At 35.1% G+C, this 26,817-nt stretch overlaps 4 protein-coding genes across 4 annotated transcripts; 2 read left to right on the top strand and 2 right to left on the bottom strand.

The window, feature by feature from the left end:
* Positions 1–686: 686 nt before the first annotated feature.
* LOC128239418 (uncharacterized) lies at positions 687–6,585 on the bottom strand. The gene is made up of 5 exons (XM_052956040.1): positions 6,402–6,585; positions 5,036–5,404; positions 3,413–3,886; positions 2,537–2,647; positions 687–1,807 (listed from the first exon to the last, which is right to left on the bottom strand). Exons 1-5 carry the CDS (start codon positions 6,445–6,447, stop codon positions 1,740–1,742), a joined length of 1,068 nt encoding a protein of 355 aa, XP_052812000.1. The 5' UTR covers positions 6,448–6,585; the 3' UTR covers positions 687–1,739.
* Positions 6,584–12,567, top strand: LOC128239417 (uncharacterized). The gene is made up of 6 exons (XM_052956039.1): positions 6,584–6,749; positions 7,042–7,191; positions 9,026–9,214; positions 11,007–11,405; positions 11,536–11,658; positions 12,226–12,567. The coding sequence occupies exons 1-6, from the start codon at positions 6,707–6,709 to the stop codon at positions 12,393–12,395; spliced, it is 1,074 nt and encodes a 357-aa protein (XP_052811999.1). The 5' UTR covers positions 6,584–6,706; the 3' UTR covers positions 12,396–12,567.
* A 3,758-nt stretch (positions 12,568–16,325) lies between these two features.
* On the bottom strand, positions 16,326–19,295 carry LOC128238528 (protein jagunal homolog 1-like). Its single transcript, XM_052954531.1, has 2 exons — positions 19,136–19,295; positions 16,326–18,977 (listed from the first exon to the last, which is right to left on the bottom strand). Exons 1-2 carry the CDS (start codon positions 19,222–19,224, stop codon positions 18,497–18,499), a joined length of 570 nt encoding a protein of 189 aa, XP_052810491.1. The 5' UTR covers positions 19,225–19,295; the 3' UTR covers positions 16,326–18,496.
* A 234-nt stretch (positions 19,296–19,529) lies between these two features.
* On the top strand, positions 19,530–23,468 carry LOC128239056 (interleukin-1 receptor-associated kinase 1-binding protein 1-like). Its single transcript, XM_052955496.1, has 4 exons — positions 19,530–19,936; positions 20,334–20,530; positions 21,149–21,248; positions 22,857–23,468. The coding sequence occupies exons 1-4, from the start codon at positions 19,622–19,624 to the stop codon at positions 23,022–23,024; spliced, it is 780 nt and encodes a 259-aa protein (XP_052811456.1). The 5' UTR covers positions 19,530–19,621; the 3' UTR covers positions 23,025–23,468.
* The last annotated feature ends 3,349 nt before the right edge of the window (positions 23,469–26,817 follow it).

The raw sequence follows: 26,817 nt of genomic DNA, 5'->3' as shown, positions 1-26,817 counted from the left end.
AAAATGGTACATTTAGGCGCTTGTTAGTACTTTATTTCTTCCTAATTAAAATAAAAAGAAAACTTGGACGATATTAGGGTGCATGCCCCCACCCCCACACACACACCTCCTGGATCCGCTCGTGGGATATTATCCCTAAACATATACGTTTATGGTTTTAACAGTATTATTGTTAGTACTTTATTTCTTCCTAATTGAAATAAAAAGAAAACTTGGACGATATTAGGGTGCATGCCCCCACCCCCACACACACACCTCCTGGATCCGCTCGTGGGATATTATCCCTAAACATATACGTTTATGGTTTTAACAGTATTATTATAGATACTATTATGAAATATCACCAAAAAGAATTAATGATTTGCTGAGTACATTTACCTTTAGATCTAAGGACGTCGTCGAGTTTTTCCACAGTTTCTGGCGTGTCCATGATCACATACACGGGATAAAACACTCAAGTTTGCAAAGTAAAATTTACACTATACTGATGATAATAATATATCATGAATATTGCGAGTTTGGTCCAGATAAAGGGGGACAGGGCTTTGATAAATGTAAATGTAACCTTATCGCAAATTGTAGATTATTTTATCATTATTTACCGCATTGAAATATTTGAGACAACGTATACATACATGTATTTGAATCTTATTTCACTGAAGAGTCATAAAACGAAGTACAAAACGTTCAACTTTCTGAATATATTACCAAATAACAGGCAACTGTAAAGAATAACCCCATATCCATGCATGAGCCAAGGTTATTACCTTTCCCAAAAAGCCCATGTTTTTATTTTTAAAGGGGCTTGACACCAGATTGTCCCGAAATCGGCAAATACCGTATTTCCACAAAATAAGCCTAGTAATGTCATTATGAGCTTGAATGGTGCCGATAATAAATCATTTTACATGATTTAAAATAGTATTTTGTCGCTGTCTTAAAGCTGCACTCTCACAGATATACCATTTTTACAACTTTTTTTGTTTTGGATAGAGCAATTTTTTGCGTAAATATCTGCAAGCCAATGATATGAGACAGCTGACAATAGATCAGATTGCAGATGTTCATATTTCCTTACGAACATTAATGTTTTATGGCTTAAACCGATACTAACGGTTTAAGAAAAATGCATAAAATATCAATTTTTGAATTTAAATATAAAAATCTACGATCTACTTTTTGTCAGCTGTCGTATTTAACTTGTTTCCTTGGATTTTCATATACAATGACTCGTTCCAAGAAGAAAAAAAGTTGTCAAAACGTTCAATCTGTGAGAGCGCAGCTTCAATACGTTTAAAAAATAGCAAAAAATGGTTTTTCAGTTTAGAGCGCGTATAGTTAGCATGTGAAAGTCACGTGATTAGTACAAATAAATATACCGCAATAGTTTTTCAAATTCCTTGGTATTTACGTCGTAGACAGACCCAGTAAATTCCGCAGTGGAAAAATACGCAAAAACTTTGAAAGATACATGTGTCATAAGCGATGTGATACGTCAGTAAGTAAGATTCAGTGCATTGTACACAACGATATCAAGTTGTTGTTTTTTACTATTTGCTTTTTTTCTTGTGGTGGAATCATCTGGTGTCTAGTCCCTTTAATGTACAACCAGTCATTCGGATTTGCAGTTGCAGTTACATACATAAATTTAATCAGAATTGCTCGAAGACCAAGCAGTATCAAGTTTATATCACAAAGCACTATAGATGAACGTCAAACGGAAGAACACTTCATTGACGTCATTCACATAACTGTGGGCAGCAGTCGATGGTCGCTACGTCACTCGGGCAGATCTGGCTGTACCTCACTAAAACAAAAACGTTACGGGCAGATGGTTATATGAATTATTCTTTTGTAGATTTACAATAAAGTAAGACAATGGATGCGCATTAGAGCCGATTGAACAAAAGTATGGATGCATGTTTAATATCGACTTAAAATCCCGAAATTTCGATTATCTAACTGGAACTTTCCGACATATCGGCATTATTTCCTTTTTTAAGTTTGTTCGATTGGCAATAATGGGCTTCCATGTCAAACATACCCTGTATTATAAAGTGACACTCTTTTTCAAAATCAATACATACACATGTATTACAAACACCAATTTTGACTGATAAACCTTTAACTACTTACTAAATAATGCATTTAATATGGAATATATTAGTAACTGATAACAAGATTGTAACCGTGTTTCTAATAGTAGAAAGCGCAAAAATATTAAATGATTGGTGAATGCTAAAATATTTATTTCGGTTTTCTTTAGTATCATAAGGTATAAATACCCTTTTTTATGCACATATCTTCCAAATTAAACTCGGTATCCTTCATATGAACCATTGTTTTCGATATTTATTCATCCTTTTTGGAGTATTAATTAAAACAATATCATTTATTGTGGTGAATCTTATTTGGGAGTAAGAGTGCATCAAGAGGTCATCGGGCTCATCAAGTAACTGACTCATTCAGACGTAGGGAATCTGTAATTTCGTTTCTCTTGCAATGTCTGTAAAACCAATTGAATGGGCCTACTTACCCCGCTTATCCCCGTCTCGTGTCGATATCTCGATCGTCGCGTTCTTATCCATGATGTCATCACACGCCCATTTTGTTCGATTGACGTAGCCCGATACGTTCTGCTTTATATCTGTAGAGCATTAAAGATAAATTACGTTCGTTTGAAAATAGGTGTAATGTACTACCATACATTGGTTTTAACAAACAATATACAGGGACGGTTCCAGGAATTGGCGTTAGAAGGGGCGTTACTTATGGGTGCAACCCTTTGACATACGCCACTCACTCAGAATCGAATGTATATGGCATAAACTGTTTGCATGGGGGTTGGGGGTTACTCCCTCATGCAAGTGTTAACAATTTGTAATCAGAACTGGTGCAATTTAATCGTATGTTATTACTGTTTTTTCCATATTAAATCTAAAGGTAAACTAAGCAGATTTTAGAGGGATCGCGCACCGGCTGACCCCCCCCCCCCTCTCTCTAATTCGCTAGTGATATAGAAGATTTCCTTAAAGAGCATTTCCTCTAAATTATGGTGTTTACCCCCAATCTGAAAGTCAGGAGTTCCTCTGTGATTTCTGTACGTGAGCGAAAGATTTAAAGCTAATCTACCCGTCAGGGAAGAGACCCCTTTTTCGGCCACCAAATTAAATAAGCCGTGTGTGCTTGGGCCCCGAGTATCAAGGTCAAGGTCATTGTAGTTAAAAAAAAGTTTGGAACTGAATAACTTAAGTTAGGGTTGACATATTTTGACCAAATTTGGTATGACAGAAGATCTAGACTTTCATGGCATTGCATGTGGGGCCCCTGTGTTCAGGGTCAAGGTGTGCACGTAGTGTCTGCATTTAAAATATTCTAAATTGAACCAGAGTTGATAGTGTAAAGCAACTACCTATATAGCACATGAGGAAGCCTCCGCACCCAGAATCGACGTCATCCTTCTGACTTCTTCTAAACGTAATACCAATTGTTTTCTTGCCCTTCGTTATCACAGATTGGTTGCTGTCAAAAATTTCCGTTCTCACTTTTCCAGTTTTCACATTGAGTCCGTCGATTTCACATATATCGTTCACCTTCCAATCTAGAACGAGGTTGTTTTCTCTGCGCATGCGCTGTTTGCACCGCAGGATGCTATTCGACTTCCGGTAAAACCAGGGGAAGGTCTCATGACTTCGGAGGAGGCCCACTTTCTGCAGGGTTTCTTTCGGTTTCTTCGGACGCCGCTTGCTTCGTCGGAGGCCCTCTTTCTTCAGACGCCGCTTGCTTCGTCGGAGGCCCCCTTTCTTCAGACGCCGCGTGCTTCGTAGGAGGCCTTCTTTCTTCGAAGGCCGGGGTTTTGGACCACGGCAACGAAAGTCTTTAATGTCTGCGAAGAAATATAATTGTATACACTATGTTTACATGAATATCGAAACATAAACTCAAGCCGATGTTTAAGTACTACTCTGGAACCATGATAATTGGCCCTATATTGAGAACTTACTTGAAGTTAATAATGTGATTAATGAGGTCGTTGTTAACTGTTAAAGGTGTCATGAACAGTTCTAAAAAAATCAGCACAATGTAAGTTAATCACGACAACCATGCAATCCTTTCTAGCTTATAACATGTTACAGGACTTGATAGTATATTACTATAAAAGATCATATTTTGCCCTTATTTTAATATCTTTTCCGCAAAGGTTTGAGTCAGGGTGCGAAATTAATGCTAAGTAAAGTTCTATGTTTTTAAGGGCCTTACACAGAACATAACATGTTTCATATTTAAATTAAGTTTAAGGTTCAATATAAAGTAAGCGTGATGCACACAATATTTGAAACATGTGTAGATTTAGAAAAGAGTTGAGAAAAATTTGCAGGAAAAAATTATCAAATCCCCCCCTCTACACTCACCTAAAATTGTGCAAGTTTTTTTTTAATTGATTAAAGGAGACAAAATACGCCTAAATACATAATTTCGGACAATTTATTGATTTAAAAAAAAGTACACCCCCGCCTCCAAACACTTTAAAACAAATAAAATTTCAGTTCTGAGGGAGGGGCGCAAGTCAAAAGGCTACGCCCTTAAGCTACGCCCCCTATAACTTCAAATCCTGGATTCGCCCCTGTTTTGTTACCTTATCAATAATGCCATGGGTATGTGTGGAGATTGTTTAAGAAAGATATGTGCATTTCTGTAACCTGGAATCCGATGTTGGTCTTAATTAGATCTAAGAGCGATGTAGCCAATCGGATTACTTGTTATTAATAACTGACCAATAGTGTGAATGAAGTCAATAATGTACGACAATAAGATTTACTTAAGTTGTTTATTGAATACCACCTCAGGAAGATAATTTGGTGTAATATTTTAAAACATTTTTCCTTTATATGAAAGTATATCATCAAGAAACTACATGATGTATTGTTAGACTGGAGCATTTGACACTAAAACTATTTATATTGTCGAAAAAACCATCCCCACCCACTTTTGCACTGTGGAAGGCCCTTAAACCAAGCAATTAACAGTCACTCACAACTCTGTTTAACGCATTTAGCGCGTGTCACAACCAGAAAATCCGGGTTCTGCATGAAACACAGACACGTGTCTGCTTCCGATTCGCACGTGATCATTTTCGTCTTTGGGAGTGCCAGAGAACATGAATTGTTCCAATAACAGTTGTTAACTGCAACTATTAAGTCTTTCGTTTTTCCCGTGCATTTGTCATTGAAAATACCGGAAGTCACTTCCAGATCCGCGATCACGTGCTCGTTGGGGCACGTGACATTCACGTGAATCCCGTCATCGATCTCCGATGGATTGCACGAGCGGATTTTTGCATTGAACAAGTCTGTAGTTCCTTTGGTCGAGTTACATTGAACCGTTAACACTTCTTGCACAAATACTGAAACAAAAGATAATTATTCCCGAATGTATGACTGAAAATATCCATTATGCCGCTGACGACCTTAAACCGGTCTCGACATAGGTTCGATTTGCCATGGCCTATTCGGAACTCCTCGACCATTTTCCATTGAAAACATCCTCAGATGTATAGAGACGGTTTACAATGTCAGAAATCTTTACATTTCACTACACTGCACGAAGACCGCGTAGTAATTGCAATTTAGCAGTTAAACTAAATAACTTTACTCTTGGGAATCATAATTATTTATGCAATTGTACACTTCAATGGCAATAAATTTAGAGTCAGTAATTCACAATACACGTCAAAACACTACAATTAATTAATACTATTATTTAAAAGTTTACGAACTATTTTTTTCTGATGTACCGGCATATATCCGAGGTTGTTTTCGATGGAAAATGACCGAGGAGTTCCGAATGAACATGGTCACATGAGACATATACTGGCAAACTACTGGCACATTATAGGCCAAAGCCCTGGGAGTCCATGGGAATCTCACGGCATACATGTTGAACGTGATATACAACTACGAAAACTTTCCGGACAACCCTCATATATCACGATTCGAATCAAGAATAAGGCAAATACATAAAACGAAAAAAAGATCGCATGATATTTTATACGTTTATAATCATGTGACCAAATCGCACTGAATTTATTAAAACTTGTCAATTTTAGAAAAATAATTTATTTTTTTTTTTTTCATTTTACATAATATCTACTTTTATTTGAAAAAGCATCAGAAACGTTTATCCGATACTTGACACGCAGAAACACTTATTTAATATTTTAACTAATAAATCCATGATTTATATTTCCAAGCATACTGGATTGAAAAGCATCAGAAACGTTCGTACAATACTTAATTGACACGCAGAAACATATATTTAATATTTTAACTAATAAAAACATAATTTATATTTCCATCCTTCTAGAATTTAAAAGCATTTAAAAACGTTCGTTCAGTACTTACTTGACACGCAGAAACATATATTTAATATTTTAACTAATAAATCCATAATTTATATTTCCAAGCAGTAGCCAGTAGCACCATGATCAAAAAGATTCCGTCTGTATTATTCCACAAAATCTTTATATTACGAATCCGTGTCTGGGCCTGTGTTTCTGCAGATTTCTGCTAATTTAATTTCACTGCAGGCTAACTTTATCAACCTTGGCCCAATTTCTTAGATTTGTTATCTACGTGCTAGGCTGATTCTTTAAACATTTTAGTTTCAGAACATTTTGTTTATTTACTGGAATCTTGGTTTTAGAAGTATGGAAACGATCACTGTGTTTTGGATATTTTTTAACGTTTTTGGTAATTATCTGACGTAATATATACAATGTTTATGTTTACTGTATAAATTAACGTGCGATAGTGCTCGTAGCAATTTGTGAGTGATTGTTAAACACGCATTTTGAATATTCAATAGCAACTGAATCAATTTCAAGTGTTGAATTTTTTCTTCTTAAATACTGTTGCTATAACATGATAAAAATTAAGATATGAAATAGGAAAATTACATGGGTTTTAATTTGCAACATAGATTCTACATACTAAATAAAAATAAAAATAAATTACTCACAAAATCATTCTGATGCACGTGCAGTTGCCCGCGTCCGGGGCGTCACATCGGTAGGACAGACCTACTCTGGCTGCCTGGACCATGGGGATGCTGGCGGCTACCGCCTCCGCTGTCCTTATGGCTACATTACCAACGTGCAGCTCACTTCCGGTGTCGGCTCCTGTTTTGAAAAAGGTTGTGTTTTTTAAGCATTTGTGAAAGCTCACCGATGATTTGGTGAACCTTTCTTGACAATAAGCTGCATGCGTATATTATATAAGATAAAGTCAGCTTTATAGACTGAAATAATTGAAAAAGAAGTCAGTATAGTCAATTACAAATGTAAACATAATTTGTGACGAAAATCATTCATTTTTCGAGAGCATTAATTAACGTTTTTTTGCATAATATAGCATGTCACATTTTTAGCTCGACTATTCAAAGAATAAGGAGAGCTATCCTAGTCACCCGAGCGTCGGCGTCGGCGTCAGCGTAACCACTTATGTTAAAGTTTGCGTACCACCTCAAATATTTTCAAAGTCCATTGACATCTGGCTTTGAAACTTGGCAATCTTGTTCACCTTCATGATCCGAACCTGTGTACAGGAGGAGGTAACTGTATCAAGCATTTTGACATAATTATCCCCTTAAGAGACTCATTTACAGTCAGTTCTCATTTCTTATTTTTCCATCTTTGTTATTTTTATCAAATAAAACCAAATTTCAGAAATCAAGCCATCGTTGTACGTAAGTAAGTGAAGCTGTTTATGGTACTGGAGTGCTACTTGCACGTGAATCAAGTTATTAACTACTCTTTAACAATATCCTCCAGGATGGATATTATTTTATATTGTCAATCACTGAGAATAGTCGAGCGCGCTGTCTACTGACAGCTCTTGTTTAGAGATCTTGCTAGAACATGCAGTGTGTGTTCGTTGTTGCATAGAAGAAGAATACGCACTTTCATTCAGTAACAATATACGGTGTGTGTATACCACGTGATAAATTACGTCATAAATGCTACATCGGAAGGCAACATTTTGCTTCGAATGAATAAACAAATATAACTTTCCTATTTCTTCACCCTTTTAAATGAAACATAGCGGAGTCTACGCCGCTTACGGAGCCCCGTCTTCGGTCTTTTACCAGAGTTTGAGAGTTTAGTTTCTTTAAACACTTCGACAAACCTTTTCACATATGTCATATGACCTGTACAAAATGAAGTGAAGTTTAACCTAAAATATTTAAAAAAAAATACAGATTTATCAAAGGGGTCACTCATATCAACGATCTACCATAACATAGCCTTGAGTTGCTGCAGTTTATTTAAACAATGTCAGAAAATATCGAATTGCCAGATTTTTAGGCACTTCGAGATTTTTCTGACTTTGTTAAACTGCAATAATTCAAAGTTTTATATGTTATGCTAAATCGTTGGAAAGATAAACCCCTTTGATAAATCTGAAGAAAACAAATAATAGTCTAGGTCAAATGTCAAGAAATTTTTTACAGGTCATATGGCACCAAAACAGTTTCATTCCCATCGAACTACTTTAAAACAACATACAACGACTTTGGTCTTATTCCAACTATTTAATTCACATTTCTCACAAAATTGTTGTTCTCGATGTCTGTCCATATAAATGGTGAACGAGTCCGTTAAAGCTGCATTCTCACAGATTTACCATTTTTACAACTTTTTTTGTCTTGGAAAGAGCAAATATTTGCGTAAATAGCTGCAAACCAATGATATAAGATTTCTGACAAAACAGATCGTAGATTCTGTTCAAAAATTAATGTTTTATGGCTTAAACCGTTACTAACGGTTTGAGAAAAATGCATAAAACATCCAATTTTTGAACATAAATATAAAAATCTGCATTTTTTTTGTCAGCAGCCTTATAGATATAAGTGGTTTCCATGAATGTTCGTAAAAATTGGCTCGTTCCAAGGCAAAAAATAAAAAAAGTTGTCAAAACGTTCAATCAGTGACAATACAGCTTTAACAAGCTCTTGTTTTGTTATCCAGTTTGCCTTGGTCTGACGTCGACTCTAATGGTTGCACAACACCAGTGCTACTGGCAAGATCAATGTGACGTTGAATTTCCGGTTGACGTCATCGTCAAGACGTCGGAGTTCAGCAAGTGTATAGCCCGGCGCCCAGGATTCGTGGAAATCAGTGGCTACTCCTGCTTTAATCATAAGGACTCTCCGAATGGTAAAATAGTGTTTAAGCAATATCATTTTAGTTAACTGATTTCGAGATTAAGTATGCATTAATCATGACCATGATATATTTATCTGTATTGATAGCATAAACCTGCTATGTATTTTTAGGCATCCGATATACAATTTTGCGAATTTTGGATGACAAGTCCCAATTTCTCGAACAATCTTTTAAATTAGTCCTTTAATATAACAGATCAAGTACAACACATACTTTTTATTTTGGAGTAATTTGTTTAATATTCTCAATCTTAAGAGTTATTGGTTGTCTTGATGATAATCACAGTAACGTGTTTTCTTATTATGTGAAATCAAGTTAAAGTGATTTGGCTTAAGTGAAATAAGATTCTACAGCCTGTTATGCATGAGATCATTTCGATAACTTGGGGCCTGGTGGCTCGAAAAAGTTATTCACTCGGCCCTCTTCGGCAAGCTTCGGAACGAGATAGACAATAGTCAATTATGTTGGATAATGGCCGAGTTGTTCCGATTGCGGTTTCATGGGCAGAGAATAATAATAATAATAATAATAATAATAATAATAATAATAATAATAATAATAATAATAATAATTATAATGATAATAATAATAATTATAATAATAATGATAATAATATAATATATAAGAAGCTTTCTGGCAAATTATGCAATTTCACGTCCGATTTTAGTTAAAACGAAGACGAAAGATACAATGTGCAACGACTTGATCTTAAATTGTACTTTCCGCCATTTAATGTGCATTCAAGTTATCAGCAAGCAATTCGTTTTAAATAACACCAAATTTGTGTGAGGTCACCAGGTATTAAAGTTGTTGCATCACATTATGGTAAAAGGACTATCAGCTAAATTGGTCTTGGGATCCCTTAAAGTGACTCGCTCATGTTTTGGGGCCAAATATAAGTTTTGACCGGTATTGTCTCTGAACACACTTATTTTATCATTATTTACTCTTTAATATCAAAATTGCAGAAAAAAAATACAGTTATAACATAAAAAAGTATTTTGGTTTTAGTTGGGTTCGAACAAATGCCGGTAAAGTCAAGAAAAAAAATGCAAACAGCCGACTAGTCCACACGGCCGCCGGTACCTTATTAAAAGTGGTGGGTTTGTTGACCTGTTAAGGATACATTGATAACATCACGTGATAATGTAACTCAACCAATCACCGTCACGGCAACACCACGGTCGTAATTAATTTTCAATCGCAATAAATAAACGCTTATAAAAAATGTGCTCTTCAAAGACGATATTTGAGCAAATATGAACATTTGCTGATGGGTTCCAGCTTTTGGTATTTTTGTTTTAACACTCCATATGATTTGCCACACGTTATTTCGTAATTAAAAATGCGCATTTTACAAACCATGAGCGAGTCACTTTAAAGCTGCACTCTCACAGATATACCATTTTTACAACTTTTTTATTTTTTTGTCTCGGAAAGAGCAAATTTTTGAGTAAATATCTGCAAACCAATGATATAAGATTGCTGACAAAAAATCAGATCGTAAATTTTCATATTTAAGTTCGAAAATTGATGTTTTATGGCTTAAAGCGTTACTAACGGTTTAAGAAAAACGCATAAAACATCAATTTTTGAACTTAAATATAAAAATCTGCGATCTTATTTTTTTGTCAGCAGTCTTATATAACTAGTTTCCATGGATTTTCGAAAAAATGCCTCGTTCCAAGACAAAAAAAGTTGTCAAAACGTTCAATCTGTGAGAGTGCAGCATTAAATCGCAAATAAAAAAGTATAATAATATTTTTTTTCGGAATTATCGCAGATAGCGGGAACAGTGAGAGCCGACTTCTTAACATTTGCGCTGATACGGACGGAAATCCGCATCGCACTTCCAGCAGCGCAACCTACGCTCGAAGTGAGGGTCTCATCCGGAGCCACACTTCATTCCCCTGGTCATATGAGAGCACAGAGAGGAACTGCTCACTGGAACTGCCGCTCCTCAGCGGTCACCGTCTCCATGTAACCGTTCACCATATGGACGTGGGTGAGCATGACAGGGTCATGGTGATAGGTACAAACTCCATGGAGCGCCGCTCCCTCGTGAACGCAGCTCCGGGTACCGCGCTGACGATCGGCACGAAGGGGGACTCTAGCTTCCGGTTTGATTTCAACGTCAGTGTGGACTCTAACGGTGGATCCGGCTTTGTCATCTGCTTCAAATGTACAAACTACTTGCAATATTGAAATTAAACTTTTAATTGTAATTGATTTTGAAACTAAAATGTCAGTATTTTGTATCGATTTTGGTATGATCATTATTAACCATCTGACCTAAGCGTCTGTGTTCACAGTTTATAAACTGGGCGATGACAGTGGACCCCAGAACAACGACGTCTGTGATGAGCTACTTTCCAAGGGCGTTCTTGACCTCCTCCCCGCCACGACCCAGCCGCCAACTCAGCCGCCTGTCGTAGGTACGCCGAAAGTGTTTCCCTCCTATATGGATAGTCTCTTTGTCAATTATATTAATTAACAATGTTCATCTATCAAAATAATTAGAAGAATAGCACATTCAACATAAGAAACATTACGGGGCTCAGATTCATTAACGTTTTGAGGTCAAGGCTAAGAAAAGTAAAATCTTCAAAGTTCTTTTTATTTCGATATAGGAGAAGAAAAAAAATCAAATACGCCCAAATTGCACAATTTCATTCTTGACATTGTTAAACAATAATGTTCTTGGGAATACCCCACAGCCCGCCTGCCATCATTTTAACCAATTATTTTTTACAATTTACGGTTCATAGAAATGGGCACAAGTAAAAAAAGATACGCCCCCTCTAACTTCTAATCCTTCTACCGCCCCTGATTACAGTAGCAAATGTGGTCAAAATTGCAGTATCTGTACTTGTGTTCTCGTTGAGGCCAAAAGGACGTTTCCCTTGTTGGTCTCGAACCAATGAACAACCAAGCTTGTTGAAATATCGGTATTATGATGAGCAACTACCGTGTAAAGTTGTCTTACCCCTTGTTTCTTGCAGGGCCCAATCCAGTAACTTGCAAGAGGAAAAAGAACGGGAAATGTCGCGGGCCGAAGAAGCCGAAATGTAAGAAAATCAAGGATGTAGAAGAAAGGAAGAAATGTTTTTATGCTCGCAAAGTAAGAAAGGGGAAAGGAAAGAGTAGAAAGAAGAGGAAGGACTCAAATTAACACATCTGTCTGTTCCAACAGCACCGTCGGATACCGCTGCCATTCGAATGCGCTCTGGTTACGGAGATTTCATTCGGTACTCCTCGGCGGTTTTCCATCGAAAACAGCCTCAGATGCATGCCGGTACAACAACGGGAGAAGTTTGTAAAATTTGAATAAAAGTTTAAACTAAGTGTAGTATTCTAAAGTGTATAATGTATTACTAAGTTTAAATTGGTTGCGTAAAGTGTATTATTGCATAAATAATAAGATTCCGAAAAGCAAAGTCATTAAGTTTAACCGCTAAACTGAAATAACTACGCGATCTGCTTGTAGCGTAGTTAAATGTAAAGATTTCTGACATTGTAAACCGTCCTTATACAGCCGAGGTTGCTTTCGATGGAAAGTGGCCGAGATGTTCCGAATGCGGAGAATGCTGTGAGAAACATGACATGTGAGAGTGAATGTAGCTACACGTAAAATTTGCTGTTTAGTTTTAAAGTCGTTTTTAAGTCGTTTGCGAAATTATGTTCAGACACTAACCTGTAGACTCGGTGATACTCGCAAAAATAACTTTCCTCGTGCGATCGTGTGTCATTCTAATCTTGTACAGTGTACATATAACATGATGACGTTGTTCACAAAAAGTAGTCCACACGTACACGTACAAGTAGTGTTTCGCAATCTTTCTGATAACAGCCAATAACACCAATTCTGAGTCGACATCGTTTGTTTATGACGACAGGGAGATTTCTTGACATTCACAAAAAAGAGGTTCGTTAGAGTTGTCTCAGCTTGGTTTTTAAGCATAGCTTTACCACGGGTACAACCCTAAGAAAAGCGAGTCTTTGATATGAAATTGCCGTTCTGGCATGCTCACTAAACATTGATTACAAAGAAACACGGCGCTAAGTTTTACATGTTGAATTGATCAAACTTTTAAGCCGTAATGTTACAATTACACAAACACTCTGGTGCGGGTATATAAAAACAATAACTAAACAAAAACGCCACGGAGCGAACGCCAATCTTCGTTTGTTTTAGTTTATACTGATGTCTTTAAAGCTGCACTCCCACAGATTGAACGCTTTGACAACTTTTTAAAAAAAAATTGCGAAAATCCATGGAAACCAGATATATAAGACTGATGACAAAAAAATCGCAGATTTTTATTTTTAAGTTCAAAAATTGATGTTTTATGCATTTTTCTCAAACAGTTAGTAACGGTATAAGCCACAAAACATTAATTTTCGAACGAAAATATGAAAATCTACGATCTGATCTTTTGTCAGCATTCTTATGTCATTGGTTTGCAGCTATTTACGCAAAAAAATGCTCTTTCCAAGACAAAAAATAAGAAGTTGTAAAAATGGCATATCTGAGAGGGTGCAGCTTTAAGATCGATAGTGACGAAAGCTGATAGCTTATAAAACCACTCTGGAGTCCGATTCCTGGGCTGATACCAGTACTGGTGTCATTATTGACAGGCCATGAGAAAGTATCCCTGGTGAGGATCAAACCCACAACCTCTTGGTTTGAAAGAGGTGCATCTATACCACTAGAACACCCCACCCTTTTCGTTTGTATTGTTGTGATTTTTCAGTCCAATAAGAGGGATAACGCAATAAGTATTAATTATAGTGACGCAACTTTCTATACATGGGCGTAGCGTCTTTATATAGCAGCATATGTACCAAGTTTCATTTGAATGAATGCTGGGTTATGGCCAAGGTGATTTTTGCACAAAAGCGCGGCCGCCACCGGGACACCAAAGCTACAATAACCGGGAAAACAGCTAAAAAATGATTCACTCAAATGATGGGACTTACTACATTACGCACATTGTATGTTTGAATGCATGCTGTCATTGTCAAACGAATTCCATATTCAGGTTGTCTGGCTAGCACACTCGCTCTTCACCAAGGCAACCCGGGTTTGATTCCCTACCTGACCGCATGTGAGTTTGGTTTGTGGTCACCAAGCTGGACAAGGGGGTGTCCTTCGGGTACTTCAGTTTCTCCCACAACAGAAGATCACACTCGTGCGTAACATCGTGCCAATGAGAGTGGTTAATATAATGTTGTAATAACTTGTTTCACAATCGTTAAAAAAACAAGTAAGTTTAAACTAAACTATATGTTCGCAACATGGCAAATCATCAACCCGATTTTTTAATTGTCAAATGAGCTCATATAAAGATATTATCAAAATGACTGCCACTTTTAGCTCGACAAGTGACCATATTGGTACTTAAATAACCTTAAGTCGTTATAAAACAAACGGTCGCGTTCTGCAGCCATTGGATGTGGGCAGGGCCCTATGAGCTCTTAATTCAGTATGCTGATGTTCGGGGAACCAAATGGTCGGCGTCAATACACGCATTCGGCGACATTATGACACGCATTCGGCGACCGCTGTTATATAAATAAAGTAGTGTGTATACTACTACAAGTGGATTAAGGGGTTTCGCACATACAATACTCCCCCAAATCATTTCTTCAAGTGAACAGTTGTCTCTGGGAAGGGTCGAATATCCACAGTTGCGCTATACATAGCGATTGGGGGGGGGGGGTGCTTATCTGCCACCCCCACCCTTCATGAAAATATTTATCCAAGTGAACAGTAGTTTGTGGGGAGAGGTCAAACATCCACATGTGTGCCCCCTCTGACGCTATAGATAGCGGATAAGGGGGTGCGCACCTGCCACACCTCCCTCAAATATATTCTCCAAGTGAACACATCAAAGTTGCATCCCTCCAATGCCAAATCCTGGAGCCGCTCCTGGTCAGTATTGGGAGCGCTTGGTACCTGTGCATTACTAGGGTTTTAGGGTTATGGAAGGGTGCTGCACCCTGTCTTTCATTGGAAGCACCCTTCTGACCTTATGGAGACCAGAATGCCTTTATAGGGACTGTGTCACAGATTGGCACCAAAAAAAGTTTTTTTCTGTAACGAATCTCAGGACAATTATCTAATAGAATGTGTTACGCTTTGATATCATAATTGTAAAAAAGTACCAAAATGTAAACAAAAATTGTATCGGAGACCGGGTTCGAACCCACGTCGCAAAAATTGAAGTCCAGCGTCTTACTCACTGAGCTATTAAGGCTTATTCTAATAGGGTGACATAATTAAGCTATACCCCTACCTCGGTTATATCACGTGATAACACCGACTAGCCAAGGAATCGCATAAGGAATTAATTCTACCTGGTAGACATACCCAGTAAAAAAATAATAATGGAAAATTAATGGAAAAATACGAAATAACTGCTAAACTTAAATAAATTGTAAACTATTTGGTATTTCAGTTAGTAAGTTTCAATGCATTGTACCCATCGATGCCAATTTTTAGACAATTTTTTTTTGCTATTTTATCATCTGTGACACAGTCTCTTTAAAGAATTAAATGCTTATGATTATCAAATGTGTCTTTTGTGTTTTTTTTTTAACTTGAAATGTGATTATGAAATCCAAAAAACTTGACATATTTCATGGTTGAAACCTTATACTACTTCCAAAAAGCACAATTTCTAACATTTTCTATGAAATTCATAATGCTTTTATTATTTACTGCCCGATACAATGTGCCCTTTTGTCCCTCAGCACCCTGTCCATTTTCTGCAGCACCCTGTCCCTTTTTGCAGCACCCTGTCCATTTTCTGCAGCACCCTGTCCTTTTTTAAAACTTGGCTAAAACCCTAGTACTATAAAAGTCTGTAGGTATTCTTACTGAGGGCTATTCCATTTAAACATATAACCCCCAGGGGGAAGGCACTTTTACATTACTAGTTTGCCAAGCCCCTACAGAAGCAAATTAACCCTTTTGAGGTCCAAATTAGCGAAAAAAAGACATCCACCCATATACTGTTTAAATAATTGCCTCCCCTCCAGGGGTTATATGTTTTACTGGAATAGCCCTGAACAAAATATAAGAAGAAATAAAATAATATCAAGGCAATTTGACTTTATTTAAATCATGGTCAATTATTAACAACACGGGAATAAAACGGTCACTCGGCTGCTTGCTGTGAAAGTTGGGAACACTTTATGGATAGAAGTAAAACAATTTAAGATTTTCTCCTATACAATCCTATACAAACAGCAATACATGTATTTAACAATTCTCTAGAAAGACATGTGTGTAGAAATTATTTGAAGCTAAACTTAACTGATAGCAATTATTTCAGTTGAAGGGCATTAAGATTTACAACAAACAGACTAGAAATATAATTTCAAAAGCACTCTGATCGTATAACTTAATTGAGAACACAAGTTTTATAAATGCAGGAACTTTAAGGTCTGGGTCCATTTTCACTGAAATTTTGAGTCTAAGTTTAAGACGCAAACTTAGAAAAGCAAAGTTTAAGTTATGTTGTAGAGTACGATTTTAGGAGCAAAAATGGAAAACAATGCTGCATCTGTTACAAATAATATGGTCTACTTTTAGGCATGTATTTTGAAAAGAAAATTATTAGCAAAAATAAGTATACAAAAGATATTCTTAACCATTTAAGAATTCACTTTTCTGCATATGAGTCTTAAACTCAGACTCAATATGTTAGTAAGTACGGACTCAGATACAACTAAAATTGATTTCTCAAATGAACAAGTTGAAATCACAGTTAGGCGATATGTTGAACACTTAACATAGTCTTACATGGAAAAAAAATCCTTTAAAGTCGCATTTAAGCCATACAAAAAAGTATAACAATCCATTGGCAAAAAAACATATGATGTCTACAATTATAATCATGCATAGGAAATGTAATATTCACTCACATATAGGTATGAGAAACTGTAATATTCACTTACATGAAGGTATGAGAGACTGCAAGCAATACAATACTCATTATGAAATAATTAACAAGGAACTGGAACAAAACCCTTGAATGACAGAGAGCTTAAAAAAATACATGATTCATTTCATTAGGTATTATAAATATGTTACACTCTCATTCTCAAACGTATTCACATAGTCTTTCTATACACCATAAATCCTCCGGATATACATCGGATACACAAATACCAGAGCATAAATTCAATCTTTCACAAATAACAATGGGAACATACAAATTTGGAATAAAATGGCACATGGTAATAGTACAATACAACAAAAAATCATAATATCGTTATATATAGAAAATGATTTTCATATTGCATACATTAATATGTACTATTCTACTTTTAAATGAAAGGAATACATAGAATAAGTGATCAGGAAATAAACTGATATGGAATAAGGCATCTTCTTATTAGGCATTTTATATACCGTAGTCCACAAAATAAATTTTGCACCACTCTGTGACATATTCCTTTTTGTTTGTCCTGACCTAACCAGCTATATTTGTAAAGCAAAAATATGACTGTGAATTAAGAACCTGATAAAAAATATCTGAATAAGATATTAGTTATTATTTTTCCCTTTCTCAGTTATAATATTGTTTTTTTCTCTTCTTTAACATTTTTTAACTGCATCAATTCATGTCTTTGCATATGCTATATTTGCTATACACAAGTTTTAATACATTTTAAGCTATAAAAGGTGTTGAGTTGAATTTACCTAATTTCCCACTTAAACTAGTAACACCATAGGCCAATAATCGTCATAATTATTATTACATCAGCATCTTCAGATTTCCAAAAATAGTAATTTGCTTAAAAATAGAACCAAAAAGAATAAGGTAAACAATTATATAAATTACTAATTAAAAGGCTTCTTAACCTTAAAGTAGTGAAAAAATGAAACGCACTATTGAATGTAGGTATTTAGTATATATCATTCATATGTAACTTGTGTGTTTTTTACCCCTATTAAATAATATGATGAATCTTAATATCTGAGCATAAACATTATTGCACTATATTAACAATATTAGAAACATATAATTTTATGGAAAGTAAGCAAAAATGTTCATTTTAACTATTTTTAAATACACAGATATTAATTTATAAAAAACATTATTGCATTTCACACAAATTACTTGGAAAAGCCATTCTATCAGAATAACCAAAAAGTAAGAGACGAGACTGTTCGGAAAAGACAAGAATGGCAAAATCATCATTTGTGTAGTCTGGAAGTTAGTTTTTTTTATTGAACCATATTTGCTCTGCATTGTTAGTTTATTTTATCTTCTTGTCTTTTGGCTTCCATGCTTTTAATAAATTTGCCCCAAAATAGATTCCAAAGGCGTGCATTTGCAAACAAACTACCAAGCACATGTACCACACAAGCACTGCTGGATATCCTAGAATTTGTGATGAAGATTTCTTGTCTTTGTAATAAAGCATCAAGTCATCAAACAATTCTATTAATCCATAGATGACAGGCAATATTCCAAACACAGCTGTACCAATAAGGAATTGTTTTAAAACCAGTGCATCGTTCTTAGGCAACGACTTTAGGCCAAAAACAGCTGCAACAAGACTGACTATCCAGGCATACTCCCAGGCTTTTGGAGCAGGAATATCCCAGTGTTGAAGCTTTTTGTAGATTGGCAATCCAACAAGTGCTGTGAGTCCAGGCAAAAGTCGAACAATGACTAACAATCCAAATACAATCTGCAAATTCAGTGTAGTTTTCAGTCTTCCTTTATTGATGGAGCTGAAATGATATAAACAGCCTAAATTTAGCATAAAGTGTGTTCATTGCAAACCCAATAGTCACGAGAATGTTTACGTCAATATTCAATAAATGATCGAAAGAGTTTGAGTACGAAGCATGACAACATCAGAATACGTGTTACCATATATGGTTATTACCTAATTTTGTACTGCCATGCTACACTTTCACGATGCCAATGATCACTGCCATCCGTTCCATCAGGTCGTTTGCCCGAGCTAGAAGACATAGCTTTTGCAATATGCTTCAGTTTCGAAAATAAAAATTGATGAAGTGTCACCGTCGAAAAATAACCGGAAGTCGCTTACTTCGTTGAAAAACGGATGAAAAGAGCCTACTGAATTCAATGTTTTCGGATGAAAATGCATATAATTAACGCAATATTTCAGACTTATGATTAAATAAGCGTCTATTCTGAACATGTTATCTAAAATAAGTAGTAAACAAAATATTGATATTGTCAATAATGTAAGCGACATCGTAAGTCGAGCGCTTGCTTGGCCCAATTTCAAGCGTTTCGTGATATTGATTGTAACAAGTATAAACAAAAAAATATATTTGAGGGAATACCTTTATTGTACACTTCTACCCTAGCCTTTGTAGCCTTATGTACTACCATTTATATTATGACATTTTACAGTCCCTCTAAAGTTTTTGCAAGCGTACAAACAAAAAGCATTAGCCTGACAGGTGAACAAACTTCACAAAATTCTAAAATGATTTCTGACAGGATGTATGCAAATAATCCTTACAGTCAGGGATCAGAAAAATCTGACAGAATCATAAAAGTGACAGCCGTTGGTGAAGTCTCATTGCCACCAGATAGATGCAGAGTTACCGTAAAGATTCACAGCCAGAAAGATAATGTCCAAGATGTAAAAAACAGCGTGCAACGCCGATTGGACTATGTTGTACAAACATTTCAAAACCAAAACATAAAGGTATTTACGCACACATTATTTATGTTCCATTACAGAAATACAGGTGTTGTGTGATCTGGTAAATTCTGAAATTCACTGTATCTTTATTTTCATGCCAAGATGTACATGAACACTGAATATTCACATAAAAAATGAAACAGGCTTGTACAACAATTTGCTAACATGTCATGGTCATTTGTATTTCATATAACTTCGTACCAACCTCGATCAAAGGTGTAATGATATGGACTTGCACATGTCAAGAGTTTTTGTTTTCCATGCTGTTTAGCTCAATTCTATCCAGCTGCAAATAAGATTGGTCACATACTTTTCTGAGTCTGTGATATTTTGATTGTACAATAGTTCTGTTCTTGTATAGATTATACTCACTTTTATTGATTTCATTTAATGCACACAGGAGGCAGATATAAAGATCCATAAACTTATGAGAAGACTGGAGGGGATGTATGACATGGTTACAGAGGTGATAGTTGTATTCCTTGATTTCCACAAGTGTCAGTCAGCTTGTAATCTACTGGTGGAGAAACTGGATGAGGCAGTCACTGTGGGGACACCAGAGTTCTTCCATGCTGGAACTACACTGGAAACATTGAGGTAGGGCATTTGCTGGGTACATTTTTAAAATAAGGTTGTGTGTCTTTTCTTATATTTTTAATCAATCAAATGAAAAGATTACACAAGAAGTCACACCAACAAGTTGTACCACTACAAAGTCATACCACATTTAGGAAAGTTGTTACATATATATGTTACAAAGTACAACATTATTAATGATGAGGATAATAGTATGTGACCTATGGTTAATAAAGTTTTAAACATGTAGTGTTATACACAAATTAACTTCAATGAAAATTTGAAAAATTGATGTTGATCTCACCATGTTTTAATTCCTACTTGATATCTAAACATTTGAATATACCTGGTACATGAGAATATTTCTCCAAATCTTCCTTGTGATACAACTTCATTTTGGTACAACTTATCATGTACCCAATGAGACTACTAAAAAATGAATATTTGTATAACCTACTGTTTTACTGTTTTCCAAACTATAAATATTAAAATTTAAATTAACAATAGAAGAATATGTTTGAAATAGAAACTGTTATAAATAATGATTTCTTCTTTGCATTAAGATAGTACAAGTAATTACAGATGTTGATAAGCGTTTTTAACATTATTCACTAGATTATGCTCCTTATTTATTTACAGACAACAGGCCAGTCTTCTTTCCATCCATAATGCAAAACAGAAGGCACAGGAAATGGCCAAATTTGTACACCAAGCAGTAGGGAAACCGATTTGTATACAGGTAGGTTGTATTCAAATCATAATGAATCCAACAGTGGTAAAGAACACATTAAAAGCAATATTAATACAATACATATACATGTAGATGTCAAAACAGGTCAGTTGAATGAAGGTCATCTAAAACCTAGAACAATCTTAACATCCTAGACAGCCACAAGCTTAAGTAATAAGTATCATATTTTATTTGGTCCCAATTTCTCGAAACTTCTTAAGTCTCTTTTAACAGGATTAAGCTAAAGCCACTATTTTTGTCTTTCAATATTTTGAGTTTTATTTACTCCTTTATTAAATGTGTTAATACTTAAGATAGGAATTGTCGTTATAATTATCACAATAAACCATTCTTCATTTATGAAAAATCACTTTAAGTATGTACTTTTGCTAATTGAAATAAGCAACGTAAGCCTGTTAAGCTTAAGAAGTTTTGAGAAATTGGGGCTTGGTGATGCACATACCTATTAAGTTTATAGTATTAACACTCATAACTTATTTTAATATATGTTAACTATATTTTGCAAAGAAAACATTATTTATCCTGTTCATCAGAAAGAAAATGTTCTTTAAAAGTCTCAGAACTCAGAGTAATGGGGACTTTTATTATAATATATTATATTATTAGAATTTATATAAACAAATAAACTAAATTAAGTAATAATATAAATATATAAAACAATATTAAACATACAAAAACACATTCATATCAACTGATCTTACTAAATATGCATCGAAAACATAAATATACTAACACAACATCGATAACATGAAGTGGACATTTTGACAGTTCCATAGTTGCTATTATTGAAATAAACGCGCAAAAATTTTCTTATCCTATCACACAACTGTAAATTAGTCAGGGCTTTTTCTGCCCAATTTGGGAAAAAGACCCTAGACATTTTGGGAAATTTTGCGTCGTGAAAATGCCGAAATTGGGAAATTTTACAGTTAAAAGAAAAAGCTGGCTAGTCTCCAGCGAATTAGGAAATGGTTTTATATTAGTTTATTTCCCTTTAAAATACCCAAAATGGCTGAAATATCAATCCTTGGGTGTAAATATCTATTGCAATAAATCGATCATGACAGATAATATTTTATACAGATATCTGAATGTGATGAAAATCAATGATTTCCGAATTCAATTATCAAAAAAACTTAACATCACATAATTGATATGATGTTGATAATGATCCAGTACATGTAAAAAGACTTTCTAAAAAAAAAAAAAAAATGTTTTTTTCAATTTTGATTGAGATTTTTTTCTGAAAATTGGGAAAAATATCTTATATTTTGCTTTGGGTATGGGTCCGATAGTCAGACCCGTGGGTACTATAGAAAAAGCCCTGTTAGTACAAATCATTAATCAAGAGAAGTGTATACATTTAGGTTTGATAGTCAATGAAAATAAAGTATTTCAGAAATAATATTATATGACCTGTGAGATATCTGAATTAGAAAGATTTACTTTAGTTTGAAAATGACTTAAGATGTTTTAAATAATGACTACCAACTCCTTACTCTTCATGTATGTTTATATTTAACAAACTTTACTGAATAATTAGAAATTGTCTGCCAGATAACATTTCATTGTCTTCATTTTAATAAATTTTGTCAGGAGGAGGAAAATCGTGAGTGGGAGGGGCAGATTGAGGGCGTGTCAGATATAGAAAATCGGCCAACACTCCAGCAGTCCATCGCCATGGCAACCGTCACTGTCTCTTGCAGGGTTGCTGTCACCTTTGAACTCAAACCCAAAGTGAAAACGAAGAACAACAAGGATTAAAAAATGTCTCAGCGCGTCTGTTTTTTTCCGAGAAAAGAAAATAACGTCATTGGCCAAACCACCATACCATCATTGTCCTCATCATGGAGCAACTTTTTTGATTAGTGTTGGTAAAAACAACCATTCCAGATCTAATGAAACTTGGTATACATGTTAACAATGACAATGCACTTAGTTGTAGCAAGTTCCAGCACTCTGGCTTAAAATACCCAATGAGTTTTGTCTATTGATTTGCTGAGACAATTGTGAAGAGTTGGCACTCCGGTTTGGTGCTGATTTTATGGTTGTGTAATTTATTTTAGTATAATTGATGTAGGAAGTGGTATTTTTATACTTGCAAAAATAGTATATATGTAGCTTGTGAAAGCAAGACAGTTTAGCATTTCTGTGATATGCATAACTATGTATCTTGTATGTTGTTAAATTAAACGTAGTTTTAATTAATGCATTCGTTATATTGTTTGCTGGCCTTAATTTCTCAATTGAAGTGTATAAATGTGACAGTCGGTCACATCATAACAGTATAGTTTTCATCTATTTTTGTGTTTATATTTGTTCAACATTTAAGAGCTTAAAAAACAATGAAAAAATCTTCAGTGAGATTTATATAGTTTAAAATATACTGTAATTGAGGTAAATGTTGACAAATTCCTTTAGAGACATGACATTTTTCATCTTCAGAGAGACATGCAGTTCTTTGTCAGATTTTTATTTATGCTTTTTGCTCATCCGGTTTTAGCTCAAGTGTGTGTTAAAGGAGGCTTTACTATTTGCCCAGTGTCAGCGTCTGGTTAAAATTTTAGGGAAGGTTGGCATTTCAACTTTTAACTCCAATACTCTTCATTCTATTCATTTAATGCTTTACTTAGTTGTTCAGGAACATCACACAATAAAGTTGCATAACTTCATATTATCCTTTATACAAATTATGGCCCCTGATTTACTTGGGAACTTAGGTTTATGTTTTTGGGCAGGTTGGCATTTTCACTTAAAACTCCAATACCCTTCATTGTATTCACTAAATACTTCACACAGTTGTTCAGGACCATCACACAATAAAGTAACATATTGATAACTCAATATTATCCTTCATATGAATTATGGCCCCTTGACTTAGGAACATAGGTTAATTTAAAACAGGTTCGGGCGGGCCTGTGGGAGGGCAGTTTAAAAACTCACATATGGTATCAAATAATTTTAGTTAGGGTTGACATATTGTGACCAAACTTGATATGCAGGAAGAGGAAGAGGCACATACTACATCATTATTATATTCATTTCTAAGACAAAGTGGTGTAGTCGAGCGCGCTGTCCAATGACCGGTCCAATGACTGATCCAATGACCAACAGGTCTTGTTAAAAGAAGAAATTTGATGTACACAAACTTAAACCTTGGCCATATTTATTCATGATATTCGAATAAAACTTTGTACACACAAACTCAGAGACATTATGACATGTATAACAAGGGCATAACTCGGGGAGATAATCGTAATTGCTTTGTTATCTCCCTTGTTTATCTGAAAAAGAAAGAGAACAGAAACAAATGAGCGATGATGTTGATGGCGTTTTAAATATATTTATTTTCATTTTACCTCATTGCCTTAAAGCTACTGTATTCCATTACATAATTCGGCTTTAAAATCAGGATTTTCAAAATCAGTTTCAATATAATCAACAAAGTATAAAGAGGTATCATCTAATACTTAAATGTTCACTCAATTTCATAACACAAAACATTTTAAACATTCTTTTATCTAAACTACCTAAGCAGCGTAAAAAAAATAATTCATTGTTTCCATTAACCCGACCAACCCTATTTTTTCTTCCAGCCCCTACATGTACATGTTTGCGTTTTGACCGATAAGTGGATTTTTAACAGTAATTTCCTAAATAAACGAATTTTAGTATACATGTAAAGAAATGCCATTTTATATCTTAAACTTTTTACAAAACGCTTTTCAAAATTGTGGACTTCGAAGACGGCAATATTTGAGCATATACTTACGTTTGTTGGAGGGTTGCAACCGTCAGTATCATTGTTTTTTAACACCTCTAACGATTTTGCCACACTTTATTTTATTATCAATTGTAAAAAATGCATTTCACAAACCATGAACAAGTCCCTTTAAAGCTGACTGAAGCTAAATCGTGCTGTGGAATGTGATGTTGTGGAGTGTGGGTTGCATCTGTCATTGTTTTTCCACATAACATTCTCATTTGTATTGTACAAATGCCATAGATTCTTATCTTCTTCTATTTATTTAAGATTTTGACGTGTTTACTTGTTAACAATTTGCTCCCACAGTTGAAGAATAAGTGTCGCTATCGAGGGCGTAGCTGGGACAATTTGAATGAACAGGCACATTAGTTATGGGGGTGGAGGTTTAGGGCATGCTCCCTTGTATCTTTTCCGATTATCCTACATGCATTTTGTGCGTTTTGGCATATATCTGGGGCCGTTTTAGTCATCAAAGTTTTCGTTATTCGGCACTTAACTACGTTCGACCGTCTTTCAAACGTAGAAATTGACTTATTTGAGAAAAGTTTACTCGCTTACCCTAGAATGTTAACCAATGTGAAAATCGCCTTCAGCTCCTAAATCTTGAGTTTTTATGCAGATTTGGACGTTTCCTTTTCAGAAACGAAGTCTGTTTGAGCTACACCAGTGCCTTTAAAGGCTATAAGATTTTTCAACCCCAAGACTTTTCATTTCCATTGTCATTTTAACACCTAAAAGTGCTAAGACTTTTCACCCCCGCCCCTTAAAACGAAGACTTTTCAATGTCTTTGCTATAGGGATTGAAATGTCTTTGATATGACAATGAAAATATTTCTAATAAGGTGTTGAAAACTTTTCAAAATAAGGGTTAAAAAGTCCAACCAGGTAGGGTTTGAACAGTTTAAACTGAAAATGGGTTGAAAAGTCTAAGGGTTGAAGTTTTCGTTTTACGAAGGTGTTGAAAACTTTTGCTCCCCCTATAAAGTAGCTTTAAACCAGTACGGATGTGTTCGATATTCAAGTTCATCGTGGCAGGTTTTATGAGGGATCCTCTCACTAAAATATTCGTATTGGGAATAGAAATTCGAGGAGTAAATTGTGAAAATCTGGAATTATGCAGTTTAAACAGATTTACAGTACGTGATTGTAAGAATATCTCGCCCTTGGGATGCACATAAAGACGAAACAAATATTTTAAAGTCAAACTTTTTTAATATCTTGTCCAAATGCATTACAATCAGATACAATTGGATCGTTTTTAAAGGCTCTTTAAAATGCACGTGCAATATTTAAGACTTAATTCTGAAGCATATGCTTGTTGGAAATATCACGAAGAAACGTTGGAATTCAGGAACACGTGCGTTCAACAATTCTAGAACCCGACAGTTATAACGTTTCATAATATTATGTTAAAATGATAAGGCAAAACACTGGTTTGGATAGTGTTATATCCTTTTCAAAAACAGGTAGGGTATGCAGGCTTTTTTTATTTGACTTTATATAAGAACGTTATTGTCATCATTTAAGAATGGTGTTAAAGATATCATCTGTACGAAGGGCATTTCATTTCAGATCTTTGTCATAAAGAGAAATTATCTTAGTATCAAAAATGCTCCTTATTTTGCTATATAATTATAGATGTATGTGTTTCTTCTAATATCAAAATTCAATACAGAGTCAGGGAATGGACAAATCAACTTGTTGACGTCTGTGACGTCCCAGCACATAAGGTTTTGCAAGTTACAACAACGATGCTGTAATGAAACAAAACCCTGTCCAACATGACGGTGC

This window comes from Mya arenaria, chromosome 6 (assembly GCF_026914265.1).
Source record: "Mya arenaria isolate MELC-2E11 chromosome 6, ASM2691426v1".
Classification (NCBI taxonomy): domain Eukaryota; kingdom Metazoa; phylum Mollusca; class Bivalvia; order Myida; family Myidae; genus Mya; species Mya arenaria.
Note: the sequence above shows the minus strand (reverse complement) of the source record. Positions and strands in the feature narration are given on the sequence as shown.